At 35.2% G+C, this 20763-nt stretch overlaps 2 protein-coding genes across 4 annotated transcripts; both read left to right on the forward strand.

Annotated features, from left to right (window-relative positions):
- The first annotated feature begins 3966 nt into the window (after positions 1-3966).
- On the forward strand, positions 3967-7474 carry LOC128225262 (plasma kallikrein-like). 3 transcript variants are annotated; one of them, XM_052935368.1, is made up of 8 exons: positions 3967-4045; positions 5330-5430; positions 5606-5697; positions 6196-6384; positions 6581-6678; positions 6809-6948; positions 7115-7175; positions 7329-7474. In XM_052935368.1, exons 1-8 carry the CDS (start codon positions 3988-3990, stop codon positions 7451-7453), a joined length of 864 nt encoding a protein of 287 aa, XP_052791328.1. In that variant the 5' UTR covers positions 3967-3987; the 3' UTR covers positions 7454-7474. The 3 variants fall into 3 exon arrangements, with proteins under 3 accessions (XP_052791328.1, XP_052791330.1, XP_052791329.1); XM_052935370.1 differs by lacking the exon at positions 3967-4045 and adding an exon at positions 4612-4704; XM_052935369.1 differs by lacking the exon at positions 3967-4045 and adding an exon at positions 4623-4704 and having other exon boundaries at positions 5327-5430.
- A 1418-nt stretch (positions 7475-8892) lies between these two features.
- On the forward strand, positions 8893-16732 carry LOC128224419 (uncharacterized). Its single transcript, XM_052934256.1, has 11 exons — positions 8893-8973; positions 9218-9300; positions 9594-9665; positions 9936-10062; positions 10537-10634; positions 11016-11096; positions 11861-12002; positions 12517-12699; positions 13117-13569; positions 14046-14255; positions 16485-16732. Exons 1-11 carry the CDS (start codon positions 8928-8930, stop codon positions 16688-16690), a joined length of 1701 nt encoding a protein of 566 aa, XP_052790216.1. The 5' UTR covers positions 8893-8927; the 3' UTR covers positions 16691-16732.
- The last annotated feature ends 4031 nt before the right edge of the window (positions 16733-20763 follow it).

Genomic DNA, 20763 nt, shown 5'->3' on the forward strand with positions numbered 1-20763 from the left:
TATGCCGCTTAAAGAAGAGCTTCGCCTTTGTTTCATTACCATATTTTGATTTGGTGATTAGTTTCATCAAACACTTCAACAAACCTGTTTCCGAACTAATGCTTTGACAGTGCTCCGACTGACGGCCGTTTTGTGAAAGGGTCTGTCGAAGTTATTAAGACACTTAACTCTCATTCAAACTCTAAAAAAGGACCGAAGGAAAATTTGACTTCCGACATAGCATTTATGACGTAATTTAGCACGTGGTATATACACACTGTTGTATGTGTCTATCAAAAGCAATAAAAATACATATTAAAGTTAAAAAAAAACACGCCGCAATGCTACAAAACCAGGTTTTCAATGATTGCTGAATACTTCGGCCTTCGTTGTGTGATTCAGTTTTAACTATTTTTCTATTTTTGTAGCAGAGACGTTGACTCTGAGGGCCAAAAATGAAATCTCATGGAAGTCCTCAATAAACTATTCCTTCATTACAAGTTTGGACAAAATAAGCCAACCCTTACTTGTATCTTCTTTTAGTAACAGTGACCTTGACCTTGTCCCTAGGGGCCCAATATTCAATCCCATGGAAGTCATCCATAGACTCTGCATAGGACTTCATAAATTATTCCCATATACCAAGTTTGGTCGCAATATGTCAACCATAACTAAAGTTATTCACTACCAACCGTTCTTCTATTTTAGTAATGTCAGTCACCTAGACCCTAGGGGCCAAAAACGCAATCCTATGAAACTCTTCCTAAATACTTAGTTTGGTCACAATATTTCAACCTCAACGCAAGTTATTCAGTACTTTGTTTAATTTACTGTGACCTGGAACTTGACCGTGCCTCTCGGAGCCTTAAACACAATACCATGAAATGCCTCTATAAAATCTTCTTATATACGTAAGTAAGGTTGCAATATTTCAACCCTTTCTGAAGTTATTCAGCACCTACCATTTTTAGTAACAGTAACCTTGACCTTGACCTTAGGGCTTCAAAACGTAATCACATGAAAGGTCTTTATAAATTGTTCCTATATTGATCACCATATGTCAAACCTAACTAAAATTATTCAATAACATTGGAAAGTTTGTCGCCGCCCACAGGCCAGCCCGCCTAAACAACGGCGTACGTCACTCTTATACTTTGGTAAAAAATATTAAAAATACCTGTCAAAAGCAATAAAAAGAAGAAGTAAAAGTCAATCAAGGACCATAATTTGTATTTAGGGTTAATTTGGTGTTATGTAACCCATCTGTCTTATGGCAATAACCAATGAATAAAGTATTAAGTCAGATGAGTGACGGCTATAGAAGTTATTTGTAAAAATCCAAACGTACCCCTAAAACGTTAACCGACGCTGACGCCAACGCCGACACCGAAGCCGGTGAGAGTAATAAAGCCTCCTTATTCTTCAAAAGGTCGAGCTAAAAACATACTGATTGATATGCCGGGCAAGTAAAACACTCATCGAAAGGGTGAAACTGTTAATACCACTGGGCGTTCTGGGAGGTATAGAATATTCTATTGATGTTTAAACAATTCTACAGTTTTACATTTCAACTTCACTATCAGAGTCCGTGCTTACAAAATTTTGTTTCAACAGAGGTAAACCTAAATTAAAAATAAGTAAAACTCTAGCTGCGTTTGTCACTTGGCTAAAATTATTCTTTGCTTTATTGTAGTTTTTCTACTACAAACTTCCCAGGAGAATGTAAAAAGCTGGAAAAAATGCGAAGTTCTCCTTAACATACATAAGCACACTGTTGAAACAGTTTGTATATATACAAGATATATTTCTGTATTTTTTCTTATTATTCGAAATTCCAATATATACTAGAATTATTAACAAACATTGTAATAAAATTATCTAAATAATCAAAATACATTCTCAAACATAAAGATGCAAGCACACGTGATTCCAAAAGAACGCACCTCGTATACAAACAAATATAAACAGTATATTCAAGAAAACATGTTATATCCAGATAAGAGAATTTTTATCAAAGCTAAATACATCAATTAAAATCAGAAACTTACCATAGGGGACTTCAGTTATTGACATTTTGCCGAAATGGCCTAATTTGAAACAAGGGCGGTAACCGCACGACGCGACATTACAGTACCAGCACATTTATTACCCATTACGATACTTCTCCCTCTCTATGATAAAGTTGAGTGGTACAGTACTTGAATTAGGCAATTTGAACATGCATAACAGTTTAACCAGATGTTCATTTACATAAGATATCAAAAAGAGTAAACTGCCATATAATCCTAGCATTTTAGTGTACTATACCATTATATTGTTAAAACAAAACAGCCATATGTTCCAAACAATGAACTGCTATTAATCCTAACACTGTGCTGCAATGAATGAGCAATTTAGAGGCCTAAATGATAATCTTGGGAAAACCTAAAGTCATACATAAACCATTGACAAAACGTACAATTCGATTGAGTCCAAAATCGCATGCTATATGCAATCTTTTGCATTGTTGTTTGTTTCTACTAGCTTTCATTGATCAGGACATTTGTACAATCATGCAGATTATTGTCAATTGTGAACAAGATATTTTAAAAACTGAACAGCCATATAAGTCTGTTATTGAACTGCCATATGCCCCTATCACTGTGCTGCCTCATATTTCTAACACTGACCTACAACAATTATGTTCCTTCCACTCTTCTGCCATTTATCCCTAACGCAGAACAGCAATTACCTCTGAACACTGTACTGTCATATATTCCTTACACTGTACTGCAATTATTTCTAAATATTTATGCAAAAAGCTACAGAAACATGCTCAGCAAAAAGTTTAAACATAAACCCGGATTAGTGGCAATGGGCAAACGCCAACACTGAACTGCAATTATTTCTAACACTGTACAGACATATATTTCTTACACTTGGCTGCCACATGTTTCTTACACTAAACTACCATATAATTCAAATACAGAAGTGCCATATATAGTTTTAACACTTCTAGACAATGGCAATCAACGCTAAAGAAAACAAAAAAAGCAGTTTCATATGGTCTGTGAATACCCAACAAAATAAAAAGTGTTCTTTCGTCGTTTAAAAATATCAAACTAGATCAAAGCACTATCTGCATGAACGTTTAGACTAAAAAGTAAAATCGCTGCTACCAGCTGCTATTGTTATAAGGGCAGCTCAGTGACAGTTATTGACATTTATTATCCTTTTTGTGTGCCCTATAACAAGCATCTGTATCAGTACTGATGTTCTTTATTGCACCGGATTGTTCAACAAGTGTGTGTTTAGCGCAATGTACACAAAACAACGCAGTCAGATTAGTAAAATAAGAACTGCCATGTACTGCCAAGCATAGTTGTTGTAAACCTGCGATCCGTAAGGCAGTGGTGTGTTAAATTATTAGCATATTCACACGACCATTTGGCTTTCACCACCTTTTGTGTTTAGCAATTAAATATTATTTATGACATTTCGTGTACACTTCTTATAATTAGATAATAAAAATCAGCAGTCAAACATAATCAGATACGATGTTCACCAAAAAAATGCTAAGAGAGCAAATATGCTATTACGTATGTTTCCTTTGTTTAAACATAATTTAACTTTTTGTACCGCGAACTTGTTGGTAGAAATTTATGTTGGACGATTTGCACTGTAAATCATGGTACTGTACGCTGTGAATACAACTATACTTCGCGTTTCCGAAATACCACTCTCTAAAGAATGTAGCAGTCGACAGTCTAAAAACTATATCTATTGCCGTTTAGAATTGAAAGCAATAAATGTTCGGAAGCTTCTAAATTAAACACACTACATGCATGTTTTTTTCAGATATTTAATAACTTTATAAATAGACCTACAGAAACAGTAAATGCATTGATATGGGATATAAACACTATATGCAGAAACTATAACTAACAGCCATTTATCAGTCTTCGGTCATAACCTATGAGAGTTTTCGTTTTAGACTCGTGTTATGAAAATATGAACATATGATTATGCATGTTAATTGTGATTTTAACATTTTGTTTTACAACTCTTGGTGTTAAAGTGGTCAAAGGTAAGCTTATTGGTCTCCGTTTTCTAATATGGTTATGTCAACTAAGAGCGATGGGTGTTGTTTTCGTAGAGCAATTTGAAATAAGACACATGCTTATCTTAACGTAGGTTCACCTATCTATAAAGCATTGCACTTGATAAATGTAAATGGAGTTTTAGAATGAAACCGTCTCCTGTTTTTTCAGCAATGCAAACCATGGGTTGCACTATCACTCAGAGATAGTGAACAGACTGATTTGATCTAAATATATATACTAAATTTATCATATAATTATATCAAAACAAAATGTTGACCATCTCTGACTGATACATCTAACTTTGATAAAAACAAGTCCGTGTATACTGGCCTGCATGTCTGCGATATGACCTGAACGAGGGTCTTAGTATGGTTAAACATTTAAAATTCGGATTTTATATGACGAAACCATCAATTTCATTTCAACTCATAGATGGTAAAGATATATGATTCTTAAAACCATAAACTTCTCCCAATTTCCTTTTCGAAATTTAAGGTCATTTCTATTTAGTAACTGATAAGTTGCCCTACTTTACCTACTTAACGTCCATTTGAAATACATGTATCTATTAAAATTTGAATTTATAAGATTAAAATGGATTTAGCAAGTATAATTACACATGTTACAATAATCATTTCAGTAGGTAAGTAAATTATAATGCATGTACAATATTTATCGATTTATTCCTTTTGAGTTCGTCTGTTTTTCAAAGAAAATGTCGAGATGTTGCCATGGCGTTATTTGCGTCATCTCTATAGACGGGAAACAACATTACTCACATGAAATGTATGGTCCTTATTTCTGACCTAAGAAATTATTGAGTTATGCCTCTTTTCGATTTTAAATCACAACACCATAATAGATAATCGTAAAACAAACTTAGTGATCGAATATTATAGCCTGTAATCCTCTATTATCATCGCAAGGTTTTATCTCAGACATCGTTAGCGGAACTAAATCGTTGTTTAATACATATAAGATCGTTACGTTTCGAAGTACAACGGAACATAATCTGCTTTAAGTTGTTTAAACATCGTTGCTATTCGTACTCCCGTCCTATGGAACCATGTCTCTCGATTTACCGCCACCAACCACGACTCACCTAAAATGTACACGTCTTTGATTAATAGAGATAAATAAATGCCTTAACTTTAATAGTGAGAGCCATGCTTTACGGAAAGCAATCGAGGATAACTTTTAAAAATAAATTGTTTTAGTTCGTAAAAACACATCAAATTTTAAAACAAATCTGTTATATTTACAAGTAGCAAATGCAGCCAAAGTGCCCTGTGGGGAGCCCCTGGTTAAGATGACGACAAAACGTATAGTAGGAGGAACCGAGTCTCCGGCCGGAGTGTGGCCTTGGATGGTTCGTACCTGCGCTTACCTTTTTATCGTATCGTGTTTTTTTTCTTTATTTTTTTTACTGATATTGAAACAGCATTCAACATCCACAGCACCAACAGTAAAAGTGATTGTTTTAGACTTGGTAAGTGGAATTACTACCTTAATGCGTTTCTTGTTTATTCGGTTTATAAATACAGATACTTTTGGAGGACAACAATGGGAATTTTGTTGGTTCAGCAGCAATTATACATCCTAGAGTCCTAGTGTCTTCTGCCCAGCTATTCGACGCGTAAGTAAGCTGGACCAACCGTGTCATGCTTATGTTTTATTATCAACCTTTTGATACGGAATCGTTGAACAAGCTTGTATTTGGTTTATATATACATCAAAAATGAGCGTATTTCTTTACACTTACATACTGTGATATGTGATGTACATTTTGTATATTTGCAGATTTTTTGTAAAGAATAATGATGTGTTCTCTTAGTTTAAACATATTTATTTTTACAACGATCGTGAAACAAGCTATTGCAACTTACATTTATCACTGTCGTTAGCACGATGCTGCACGAGAGTGTGGTCTTGTGTTGTGGGGGAAACCGGAGTATCCGGAGGAAACCCATTTGTCCGACTTGGTGACCACAAACCAAACTCACATACGCCCTTGCCGGGAATCGAACCTGGGGTGCCTAGGTGAGAAGCGCTAACCGGAAAATCAAATGTTATCTTAATAACAACGAATCAATTTTCATTCAGTCAAAATGAAAACAATTCTTGTAACTTAAAGGTTCTCTTCGAGTGCCTCTCACCTGTCTGACTGGAAGATGTATGATAGCTCGTACCGAGCAATTCCTGTCGGCAGACGCCAGACCTCCACCGTTCCCTTCCATCCCCAGAAGATCATCGTTCATCCGCAGTATAATACAAGCAACCTGCAGAATGACATCGTCCTTATTATAACTGAAAGCGCATTAGCGTAGGATTTAGCAATTTCTAAATTAAATGTAAAATACAGTACTGAAATGACAATTAAAATACACAAAACATTCTTTTAAAACTTCCAAGCGTGACATTGAATTTCTGACACACATTAGTTCGGGTTAGTGCTTTTGCTAAAAAAGTCGGATCGTCAATATAAATTATGAAATTCTATTGGAGATTTTGGTTTTCAGATACAACGCCGCAACCCGGCCGGTATGTCTGCCCGACAGCGGCCACAGATACGCTATCGGTGACGTATGTTACCTAGCCGGTTGGGGAGACACCGCAAGTGCGTACTGTATTGCATAAAATACTCATACTGGTTGAGCAGAATACCTGCAAAATAAGGACTTACATATTTGACGAATGCAGGACAATGGTTTTTACTTGATATATCTCTCATAGGATCCCTATTTCAGCCAATGGCGATAGCAGTATTCTTCGCCATATTACTCTTCCGATCCTTCCTGACAGCGTTTGTATGAACCATTGGACCGACGTCCTGCCGGAAACGGAAATATGCGCCGGCTATGAAAATGGACAAAAGGACTTCTGTGCAGTATGATTAACCCTCTTTTATACTTTTTCCAGAAATGTTAAGATTTATTTCGGTTTCTTACATTAACTTCAGTACTAAGAATGAGATGAAATAGCTTGCTGTAATCGAAGTGAATAGTATGCTTTCACCTGTATATACTGTATATTGATATACATGTATTTTCTAGAACGACATCGGTGGGCCACTTGTGTGCAAGGGAAGCTCAAATGGAAAGTGGTACATGCAAGGTCAGTTCAGTTGAAAAAGCAACAAAAGGGCATTGTCACGAACTCATTTAAAAGTAGGCAGTGGTTGAAAAGTTCATTGAATCACGATATGTATTTTGATAGTCCAAGTCCACCTGGATTTAGTTTTATAGTGCAATTATACCTTTTTTGCAGGAATCGCTTCTTCCGGTGGGAATTGCGCAAAGGCCGACGAGCCTGGGTTGTTCGAGGACGTTTTAATTTACGCCGACTGGATTAAGACAACCATGGGAGCGAATGGTTTTCCGTATGAATATTGAAATAAAATCAATGTTTACCTTTGTGTTTTTGTTTATTTAAGCATGCATCGCGATGTTGCTTTTATTCACACAATGGTGTACATTTTCTACAGAATAACATGAATTACTAGATCTAAAAGAAGATAAGTCACTTTAAACTTATGTATATTACTAAGTTAATACACGATCGTTTTATTAGTAGTTTTTGTGTGTATGTGTGTTGCTGCTGGGCTTGTGCCTGTACAGTGAATTATATCATTCGCACTCGGCCAACTAAGCTGTGAAAGCAGGAACACTCAGGCCAATAGCGTTAAGTTTATTTTATAATTATATTTTTTTTCTTTTAAACACTACCTGCATTCATTGATTCATAAAAAAAACTACAGCACAACCATCACAAACGTTGTCATCATCATTTCAGTTAATGTTTACTCTAACGGATACCTGTCTACAAAGTTTAAGTTTAATTAATTACACATTTTTCGCTTATTATAATGAACCACATGGCTTAAAATTACGGAATCGTTCTCCTGTATCAGTGTTGCTGTCTTTGATCACTGAATTCCTTACCGCAAACTGTATGAAGATATATATAATATTATTGTTTAAAGCAGTCTGCTCACACTTCGCAATATAACATTCCTATTAGTATTATTATTATTATTATTATTATTATTATTATTATTAGTAGTAGTAGTAGTAGTAGTAGTAGTAGTAGTAGTAGTAGTAGTAGTAGTAGTAGTAGTAGTAGTAATAATAGTAGTAGTAGTAATAGTAGTAGTAGTAGAAGTAGTAGTAGTAGTAGTAGTAGTAGTAGTAGTAGTAGTAGTAGTAGTAGTAGTAGTAGTAGTAGTAGTAGAAGTAGTAGTAGAAGTAGTAGTATTGCATTGTAACAGTTCAAGTAACATCTAGTATATATCTCTTTATATAGCTATATTAACTAGTTTGCCATTGCGGAAAAAAACAATACTTATTAATAAACAGATGTCAAAATCTACTATTCAAGAAACCTTATCGTGAAAATTAGCACATTAAATAGTATTAAATGTTTTAAAGCTTTGAATATTATTGAACTTTAATATCAAACATATAAATATATATATCCGCAAGGAACAGAAAAGAATACTCTTCTCCGCGAACGATGTATGGGATGACTTTCGACGGCCGCGTCGAAATACTTACCGCTAGATGAAATGTTAAAGACAAATACACTCTCAAAGGAAGATGGGCCATGTTATTAAACTTTACATCTTTAAAAAAAAAATAGATTTAAAATGCATCACCAGACCACTTGTGCGTTAAGTGCATTTTGGGAATAGAAATTGCAAACATACTGTACTGATAATACTACATATAGGACTCATAAAGCTAATTTTATCATCAAATTTACACCAGATTAAGCAGGTTAATAGCGTTCCACTTATGGTCTTATCTACGTGCAATACTAGGACAGACGCATATAACTTCAGACGCGTTTAGTTTGGAAATTTCAGCCATGTTGTTGGCTATATTATTTGTAGCAAGTGTCTTTATTTCAAACGGTAAGACTTTGATTTTGTCAATTATTACAGGATCCATATTCCTGTCCACATTTAATTACAGATAATTTGACCGTTTGACCGGGTTCGCCAAAGATAAGGCGAAACAAAATTCGATTATACTAGTATGAGCAAGTCGTCGATATTTCTGTTTATATTAAATAGATGCGGTGTGAAATGTATTTGTTTTATTTCAAATTGTTTTATGTAGAACGAATGTAATTAATCAAGGCATCGCTATCGTCAGGTGGCTGTTTGGACTGTTTCGACTGTCGCAACATCCTCTCCCTCAGCGAGTGCGACAGGATAACAACATGTGGTAGCGGGGAGGTTTGTACCGTCCTGCTCTGAAAGGACATCCCTGACTTAAGATTAAATTGTATGTATTCAAAACGTCCATTAAGAACGATATAATAACTTATGCTTAGACAATTTGAACTGATAAAATATATCATTGGTTAAAACATCCAATCGCAGTTTGTTAAAAACTGATGACATGAAAAGAACACATATATTTTTTCTTTAACCTGTGCATACTTTGGTTATGCAGACTTGCCGTTTCTCTTGGGCATGTAAGGTTTAATGTCACAGTTGGTTTCGCGTAATCACCGCTTATTTCATAGGTGTGCCATGTGGAGCAGTATATCAGTGAAAGTGGTCTTGTTCTTTACAACACTGGATGTTTATCAAACCTGGTACGTACAAGTTCTTCGTTTTGTTGACAATAATTAAATCTCATCCGTCTATAAAGAACTTATTATATCAATGAAATTAAAATAATCCAAGGGTAAGTGAATATAAACTTCTCGGCTTAAAAATAACACGTTTCTTCGCAACGCCAATAAAGCAACGGTTTGTCTCATCCCGAAACCAAATGACAATAGCTTTCTTGATTAAGTCTAAATTCTGATTCAAGAGAATGTGTTGGATCATATCCTTTCAAATCATGAAGCATAAACATTCAGAAATGTCAGCCAAGTACAAAGGGTGGTCAACCTTTACAAAATACCATCAGAAGCGGTCACAATGTCACCATATGTACAGAATGCTGCAACCTGTCCTTCTGCAATGACGCCGGGTGCGGACAAACTAGTGAGTGTATCGCAAGTGCCATCCTATGAACGATTGCGCGTCAAAATATCATTAGATTAAGTATCTTAGTTAAATGTCTAATGAGTGCCCATAATCATATAAAGATTTAAACATGCTATTGAAATAAAATTACCATTCAAATTAAAAAAATCAAATATTTGAATGAAACCAAGATATAAAAACAGTAAAAAAACGTTTCGAATATTTTTTTAAAAGTTATGTTTTCATTACAATTTCAAGGGGGGGGGGTGCTTTTCAATAAAGATTAACTTCGATTAAAGTTGTAAATTGACATAATCTTATTGTCGTATTTTCGTTATTTTGCTACATATTCGTATGAAATTTACTGATACAAAAAAAAGTTCTAAAAACAATCAACGTGATATCTACGACGTTTATACAGATTAAGTTAATTGAAGTTACTACTAAATTCCTTTGTTGAAAACGCCCCCAGATATTTTTTTCGTCTTTCAGGTTTGTCTATGACGGAGCGTGGTCCATACTGTTTTACGTGTGATGGCATTGAATCCCCTGACGAATGCAGACGGGTGAAAAGATGCCAGGTGGATGAGGTCAGCCTTTTATTTGACCATTTGGTAGATTGCTGTTAACAAAACGTTTAAGTAATTGCAACCACGAACATGTGGGCTAAAGGCAGCACAATATTGTATACTGCAGGTTTGCCGTTTTATTGAGGAAAGTCTTAAGTAGGCAGGATACAAACATACTTTCATACATGTTACGGGGTTTAGAGCTTAGCCATTTTTACGAAAGAAGATATTAATTATGTTTAGTTCATTTGTTTTCCATTTTGACATATAAGGTTAATGAATTCTAGATGTTTATGATATATATAATAGAGTCATGAAGACTTTCATTAAGTATAAATATGATAACTAATTGTTTTATTTGATGTTATGTGTAAATAAACGTGGACTATATCCGTCTTTCAGCACTGCATGCTGTATTCCAAACCTCACATCCAGGGTATTCCTAGTCCTCCCTCCTATACCGGACTGTGCGACACAGAGTCGGTTCGTAACTACCGAGTGTGAAAGATATAACATCATAGTTAAATGTGCCTTTTATAAGGATATATTTCTGAATTCATCACTACTGGGCTTGTCCCTGTAGTTTTCATTGTAAAAATGGCAAGACCAGTAGCGTTATTTGTAACGTAATTTATATTTGTTTGTAAATATATGTAGCATAGATCTAATATCATTGAACTTAATAAATGTATACAAAATACTAAAACATCACTCATTTCTGATTGTCGCAGTTTACTTGACGACGATTATAAACAGTGTAGACGCTTATCTGTGGGAGTTTCAGCAAGAATCCAAGGAGAGTTCGAACAAAGCAGAGGTCTTCAACAATGTACTTTAGCAACTGTTTAAACAGCTTCTAGAATCAAAATCGGTGCTAGGATTCTGGATAAAAATGGCCGCCTGTTCATTCTACTCTTTAATATGAAAATGATTAATATCAAGGCTTGAAACTATATATAAACTAGCGGTAAAAGTAACTGTTCATGAAAATACATTATCGTTGAATGACCTGAAGGCATTCTTCGCAAACAAGTGGCTCGCCTCAATAAAGTAAAATACTAATTCAGCTCTCTACAAAGGGATAATGCATAATAACTATTTAATGACACTCAACCAGTTTTGAATTAAATTCAGCTAATAACTGATGCAGACAACAAATGTAAATGTTTTCAGGAGTTCGTAATTCCGCTGATGGTAATAAAAATAATTGAAACTGCTAACGAAAGAAATCTCTTCCCTGTACACAGGCGTGCCAGGCACTTCGAGACGTTAACGTTCACACTGAATGTCCAGCGTTCTGCTGTCCTGACGATTTTTGCAACGATAGATGTGTCGGGAACACCACCACGACAACCTCATATATGACAACTGTAAACACTGAACAAACAGGTAGAATATTTGCTGTCAGGAAAATGTGTGCTGTTATTTTCTCAAGAATTTGCTGCATTATTTCCCCTTCACTGACTTTCACATTTGACACCATTTGAGTTGTCTAACTAATTCAGATTTCTCTACAACATCCAATTAGCAAATGTGACTTACCAATAACCAACTACATTCTGAATGAAATACAGTGCATCAATATGGTATCTAGTAAGATTAACAGTTTCATTTACAAGTTTATATTGCTTTGAATTATTTCCTCAAAATCAGACATTTTTTTTCAAATAAAATTAATATTACATGAAAAATAATGCAAGTTAAAAACGATGGCGTTAAGAACGTTGTTAACTCTTACAAATTTCTAAAGAATCGGCCCAAATAATTTTCACTGTGGTCTACCAACGTATGACGCAAACCAGCAACCGGATCTTGCGTACATTACAGTATGAGCTATGTTTGCACTGCTCTCATTACATATACAAGGAGAATCTTCTTCAGTTACTAACATCTGCCCTTTCAGGATGCCCGCAAGATCATATCTTCGACAGTGTTTCATCGGCCTGTATACAACTTGTTGAAACGTCCAATTTCACCTTTGATGAGGCAAAGGCGTTTTGCAACAGTTTTGGAGACCAACTCGTTATAATTGATTCCAATGAAAAGTCAGTCTTCGTGACCTATGTGATTCTACATCAAACAAAAGGTAAGGTTGAACAATTTCCTATAGATAAAGTATACCAAAACATTTCTAAAATTTGCCGGGAGGATTGGACATGAAAAAAATACTCATGTATATTGATCATCAATGTCTTTAACCAATAACATATAGTACCCAATCAAATTGTTTAGATGAGCGAACAAGCCAAAAGATAAACTAATTAACGATTTACAGACAGGTTGACTTCACGTGGTAGTTGCCAACCAATAATTGATTGGATGGTTGCGCAACAAAACGAAGCAACTGACCAATATCTTACTGATTGGCACTTGCATATAAATATATATAAACAACAACATTCAATGTTCCTATTCAATTGGCTCTTGTTTACTTTATGCAACATTAAGGTTTATTCGAAACACTGCTTTGATTTTTTCTGTTCTTTTCCTTTTATTTGACCAGAACAACTAAGTGCCCAAAATTACTGGATAGGTGCTCACGCCATCAACGCTACAAGTGGGAAACCGTATCACTGGTTGAACGGTCAAACCTTAGCATTTGAAAGGTGGGGCACTGGTGAACCTGATCATAGTTACTATCAACAATGTGTGCTGATTAATGGACTGGACAATTACCTCTGGTATGATACATTTTGCCACGGACAATATCACACCATCTGCGAACGTCCCTTAACTCAACACACGACAGCAGCAACATCTAATGCAGCAACAACTCCAAAATCCACGACTTCAGTAAAGACAACTTCAAAATCAACATCGTCTTCAACAACACCAACACCAACAACAGCAACAACAACAACACCCACAACAACAACAAGAAAAGCAACAACAACAGCGACTACGACAAAGTCTACACAAACGACGACCACCACAACCAAATCGCCTCCAACTACAAGTATAATATCGTTCACTCTACAACGTTTATACATTAAAAAGGTGTATACATTCTTTGAAAAGGTTTGAAAACAGTATTCAGTAAAATTCATTTTAAAACATTCAACGTACGTAAATATCTGTATTAATATGTTTATTTGTAATCGTTTCGACGTTAGTGCTATTAACTAGATACATGTCTGGACTTTGCCTTACTACGGTAGCCCATGCAATTCATTTTAGATTAAAGTAATACGGACAATCCGTGTTAGTTGGCATTTGATGCTACTGTCCCTGAAGTTTCCATTACACTATAAACAACCCTATCCCATACATAAAGTCAATACTGCTTATCCAATAGTTTAATAATAGGTAATTTCCGTGATCCTCGTCCGCGTTAAAATATTTTTAAATAACTTAAACTTATGAAACTGAATGTTCAAACACAAGAAGAAGGGTATGGTGTATGAATCAGCTGTCCCATATCTGATGTTTCAGCGAAAGCGCAAGAACATTGCCCTGTGCATCATCATCATCATGATGGATACAGCTTGCTTGTGGATGGAAACACACATCTCTGTGTTCTTATTGTCGACCGTCATGAAAGCTGGGAAGATGCCAAGCGAAACTGTGCAAACGAGCATCATGGACGATTAGTTGTTCTAGACAGCCATGAAAAAATGTCCCTTATGGATCATAATAAAGGCGGTGAGTATTTCTCCAACTCCTTAAGTTCAAATTAACTAAGCTGTATTTACAGTGTATGTTTTGCTGTTAACGTATATAGTGTAACACAAGTCAAGTGATCATTTCGAAACGTATGTGTATTTTCAAAGGCTATAAACAAATGAAGTTAAAAGAAACGGATATCAATTTAAAAAATAACACATTATCTTTATCATTGCAAGTGTGATGCCGTAGTCACACTCGTTGTCCCTCATATGCACAAATAAGCTGTGTATGTGCTATTTCTTTTATATTTCGATGTTGCATGTTAATAGTTCAAATCTATTCAGGCTTTCGCTTGTAAAGGCGTTCATTCAAATATTTATATTACTTTATTGTTGTGTTGTTGCTATTCAGTTCACCGTATTTAAAAGTATTGCGAGAACATAACAAAGAGAAAAACCTTTCCGATCAATGATATGCGAGTATGTATTTATAATAATGTAATGAGATACCACATATATTACCACTTTAACACGCGTGCAAAGATACTATTGTTGTGTTTTAAATAAGTGTTGTTTTCGTAATGATATTTTTGTAAATACACTTGGAAAGTGCCCGATTGGTTAATACTAATGTATTTCAGCTTTATTGTGAAGACTGAAAGCTGAGAGCTGATATGAATCATTTTCGATTCAGCTTTCGGCGTATAAACCAGAACTGGTGTTATTTTGGGAGGTCATGTGAGATTTAGAGTACACCTGATAGGGATCGAACCGACAACCTAATGGGTGAGGGGCGGACGCCTATAGACCATGACCACTCTCAAACTTTCAAAAGTGCCCGTTTGAGACTAAAAATATTTTGTGAAGAATGTGATTAACTCAACAACACACGTTGTTTTCCAAATCGGTATTCCTTAGTAGATATAATACACATACATTAGAACTAACATTAAATTGATTTTGCAAGTAAAACATTCTAGTCTATTCAATTTATGACAATAATATAATGTTCTTGATATGACGATACTTTGTCGAATGCGCGGAAATAAGATGCCCCCAATAATGCTTAACAACAGATATATCTTTTTCATAATATATATAGAAAATAAAGGATCTGTCACAATTTGTCAAATAATACAAACAGATATTAAACGAGTTAGGAAAAACGTTAGTAAGCGAGACTTTGGCAAGTTTACCATATATCCTCGAAGAATAAAATAAAAGTGTGTATTATATGATGACGAGTGTCAGATTCTTTTCATCACAAGTTTTTACAAATAAGAAATAGCAAAAACAACCTACCAATTTCATCTGCTCTTGTGTTGAGCCGAATACTACATAGCAGTGCCATTTCCAGCGCTATATATATTATAGAAATTTAGAACCCGAAATAATTCAAACCACGAATATATCCGATCGTTTTAAGTTATGTTTATAAGTAGAATGCATACTAAAGTAAACACAACACGTATAATAAGTTTTAAAAACAAACCATTCGAGAACATGACAAACAAGGAGGTATATCAAATATATATTAAGACATTCCATGAAAAGCCATATATCCATAGTTATTGGGAACGATGATTAAAAGAGAATATTAGATGGAAATCTTGGTACTACATTGTTCATAAATCCATTGTTGATAAAAAGCAAAACAGTTTAATGAAAACAATGAAATAGAAGACTATGAACACTTTTTTGTTAAATGCACACGTTTTCTGAGTGATTTTGTAAAACATATCAAATTATAAGGTAAAATTGTATTTATAAATGTTTTATGACAAAATAAACAGATTGTCGTAGAATGGCAATTCCAAAAAGAAAAGAATGCATACCAAGATGATATCCAATAAGCATTGCAACAACATATGTATACTGTGTGCCGGTACAAACCATAATTTGTTTTTCGTTTACTAATTCAGTGTTAATTCGAATGTTATATTGGTTATGACCCTGCATTATTATCGTCTTCTTAACGTACTGTAGCAGATTCTATGTTTTCTGTGTTTTCTGGAGTTTGTTTGTCAAACGTTATTCTCATGCGAATGTGGGCCACGAGTAATAATTTAACTTGAAAACTTAAAAAATAAAAAAACATACATATTTCATCGAAAAAACTTTCAGATACTATTTAATGTATTAATTTTAAAATCAATCATTCATTTAATTTATTACGTGTGACAAAGACATTGCACAAATAACATGGATTGAAAATTTCAAATTTCCTTCGATTTAGGATGTGATCAAATAATTATTTTCCTTTCAGATCATGATTACTGGGTCGGGGCTGCAGATCAAAATTCTAACAACCAATTTTCTTGGCTGAATGAACATCATGTTGGTCCTCATTTATGGAACTCTGGTCAACCGAACGACCCTCACCACCAGCATTGTGTTGCATATGTCGATAAACTCTTAAGCGACAGAAATTGTGATGATGAATATAGATATATTTGTGAAATACCTTTATAAAAAAAGTATTCAGAATAAAGCGACAATACGTTTTGCAATGTATTACTGTTCTACTTAATTGCTTAGTGTAAGTTAGAGTTGATTTGATTGAAGCCTTTGGATGTTGATGTAGTTACATTGCCTTTAGATGATACTGTCTTAAATATGTCTGATGCAACCATTTATACGCAAGACTAGTTATTAAACTTAATTTATATTTATATATATTGTTCGTAATTTTATTGCATATTGCGTTTAAAGATTCAGACAAACACAATTGCAGTTTATATTAAATGGATGGTATATTTAGAGAGATGCCTAAAGTAAAATACTATTTCAAATTCGGAAAAAACATTGGTCTATTGGGTTTGTAATTCCCTGGTCATTTTGGTTCCTTTTAAGAGTTTAAGAAATTGAATAAGTGTTGCAAAAGTATTTTTTCTGGATCATGAGAATTTGAAAATGCAATTTATTTTGTTAAAGTTTTGCTTTCCTTTGCCTTGAAGATACAACAGGGTTACCCGTTTATATACGATGCCATAAAACGATTTTTTATTGTCAAATTTGGTATCATTTAAAAGGAAACATATTGGCTATTTGTATCAGCTTATAACTTTTCAAAAATTACAGGGCGAGCGAGGGCCATAATTAGAAAATGCCAATTTTCTCTAGTAGAAAGGCAATTTCTCTTTCCTAACTATGTGCAGCTGCAGACAAAACCCCGGGTGCACAACCTTTTAACCAAACAACATAACCCTTAGGTTTTACGAATGTATGTAATATAGTTTTGGAAAGGCATGAGATGACAAATGCCAATTATGTGGTTATTGAAGTGCCATTACTCTCCTCTTAATATCTGCAGCTGTAAACGAAACCCAAAGTTCACAACTTCATCGTCCCTAAAGGTCTAAGTCAAATAGACTTGATGTTTCGAATGACAAAAGTTCGCATAAAACTGGAATCACTGACGGATACACGGACGGGCGGACGAACAAGGTCAAATCTATATGCCAAAAATATTTACAAGTCGATCTGAATTAAAACCAGTCATTGCATAGAAGCTAGGAACTGAAAACACTTCATGCACTAATGCTCAGAGTTAAAAAAAAAATATATGAAAGGACTTTTAGAAATACAAACACAAATGTATGGACGATCAGAATCAAAACACGTCATGCATGTTCCTTTAAAATTAAAATAACTATATGTTGAAAATAAAATAAATATAATGTGTATTATATAATATATAAATGCAAAAATGTTCAAAATTAAACACTATGTGCATGGTAGTTAAGAATTATAAACACTATATGCATGAAAGTTTAGAATAATTAAAAAACGCTGCATTGCGATGAAACCAGATTTTTCTTTTTTTAATACGGACAATCATACATTATTGCTAATAAACTCCTTGTCTCCTTGTATGAGTTAGAAAAAAGAAGCAGCCGAAAGTATTTGGACGAAAGTCTTATTTATTTATTTATTTATTTATTTATTTATTTTTACAGTGACCTTGACCCCCCCCCCCCCCGCCCTGAAAAGCTACCCCAAGCTAGCCTTCACATAAGCTGCCTACAACCCCACTTCCATCACCATTATCCATCTTTTTTACTAAGATTGTTTGGTGAAAACCATGTTTCTATTTTAAGTAACAGTTATCTTGACCTTGACCCATCCCCATCTTAAGCCACCCAAAGCTAGCTCTTCACATAAGCTACCGACAAACCAACTTCCATCAACATCCATCAAGTCTTACCAAAGTTTTTTTGGCGAGAACCATTTTTCTTTTTATAGTAACAGTGACCGTGACCTTGACCTTACCCCCTCAAATCCCCCCCTTAAAAGCAATCCCAAGCTAGCTCTTTACATAAGCTACCTAAGTTATTTGGCGGAAACTAATATTATGTTTGACTCCCACACCCGACCCCGGAGTCACCGCCCGTCCGTTCGACCACCTAACGGCATTTTTACAACCTGGTTTTCGTTAAAAACCTGTTTAAAAACGCCCGTTCGACCACCCATCAAATTTGCACGGATTTTAGTACATGGACGAATATTTCCTTAAGAATTGATAAAGCGCTTGAAAAGTATGCTGAATTGCTCGACATTGCCGCAGTAAATCTCACTGACAAATGACTGCAATAAGAGCTTAATAATGGCATGATGTGCTTGGCATACAAAATAAGTTACTATAACTAATAGATATTTTTACCAGGCAAAACCTAAACGTTTGTGTTTCTTCTTGAGACTGCTGGCAAAAAATATAGATATGTTCAGTGGCTTACAGAAACTCAACGAGAGACAAGCAACATAACAACAACGCGAAAAAAACACATTAAATATTCATTAAAATATAATTATGTACTAATAAATGTTAAGGTAAAATCTGCCTTGGAACGGTCAGTGAAACCTGTGTTATTTTGGTGTTTAAACTACTTGAACACTCAACTCAACACTCGTCCCGACATGTATCAATAATGTTTCATTTCATAAATAAACGTATCAGCCTAATCGGAGCCAGCATTAATTTGAAGACAATGACGTATCTGTTGTATCGTTCGATACTGGTACCCAGCAAGTAGATTAGGGAGATAACCATGAACCAGGACCTCTGGAGAGCTGAGACGAATCGGAGGCTTTAGGCCAAAATCATACTTGCTGTAGTTGAAGTTAAATAGCTACTTTCTTAGACGAATATACGAGTTATGCAGATACCTTAAGTAAAGGTAATATTCCCAAATAACCTATGCTAATTGGTATATTGAAGTAAGCTGGAAATCAACACAGATCATACGAACTGAAAAACCTTAGTTTAAATAAGCCTACACTTTCAGATAATATTACCTTCAGATCAAATCACTTATTGTATGACTTCCATGTTATGCCAAAGAAGTATGGACCAGTAGACAAGTAAAAAGTTTAACAACGTTTTAAACGAATACTTTCGGAGCCGGGACAACTTTAGTACTAAGGGCGGTGATTTTAGTCAAAACCGCAGCAGACAACAGTAGTAGCACACAACAATTGATAGTCTGGCGTTGAAAACCGAGTTTTTATAATGACTCAACAACAAATAAAGAATTTATCGAATTGCAGATGGTTTCTCTCTAAGTATTCCGTAACAACTTTATTCCAATGCTTAAGACTTTTAAATAAATTATAAAAATACTTTTGATAATCTTTTTGGGGTCAACAGTATTTGAAACTGATGGATCGCAGATCCATCTGCATTCATGAATGTGTCTCGACAACGAGCTATAACTCATTTCAGTTGTAGAAATGTGAAAACCCAGGGCCAAATAAAGTTGGGATCAGGCTAAAAGGTGTCCAGGTATTGCGGACATTGTGCACGGGTCAGATCTGTATCGTTTACAAGAAGATATTCAAACACTTTTAACGTGCGAGACCAAAAAAACAACAACAGATACCTTCAGAGAAAAGCATGCTCGACCCTGAACGGGTCCGCTGGTGTTTATATACAGTAAATTCTCTATCCACACAGAACTCGGGCTTTGTTTATTTGCATATTACCAACCAAGTTAACATATGTACCATGTACGCACCTCCGTTTATAACGGAACGTTATACTATGAACGCACATCCGCCGCCTACAGCGGACCGTTACACTATGAACGCGCATCCGCCGTCTACAGCGGACCGTTACATTACTTTCCCCTCCGAAAAGACTCGGACAGGGAAACACAAGGGTAAGGCAACTCCGGTCCGGCAGTTGTCATTATCCCACCGTGCCAGCGTTTGTAACGTGCGACGTGAAACAAACACCAACAGATCTATTCAGAGCAAAGCATGCTCGACCTTGAAGGGGTCCACTGGTCTTCATATACAGTAAATTCTCTATCCACACAGAACTCGGGCTTTGTTTATTTGCATATTACCAACCAAGTTAACATATGTACCATGCACGCACCTCCGTTTATAACGGAATGTTATACTATGAACGCACATCCGCCGCCTACAGCGGACCGTTACACTATGAACGCGCATCCGCCGTCTACAGCGGACCTTTGCATTACTTTCCCCTCCGAAAAGACTCGGACAGGGAAACACAAGGGTAAGGCAACTCCGGTCCGGCA

The sequence above is a fragment of the Mya arenaria genome, chromosome 2 (genome assembly GCF_026914265.1).
Source record: "Mya arenaria isolate MELC-2E11 chromosome 2, ASM2691426v1".
Classification (NCBI taxonomy): Eukaryota; Metazoa; Mollusca; class Bivalvia; order Myida; family Myidae; genus Mya; species Mya arenaria.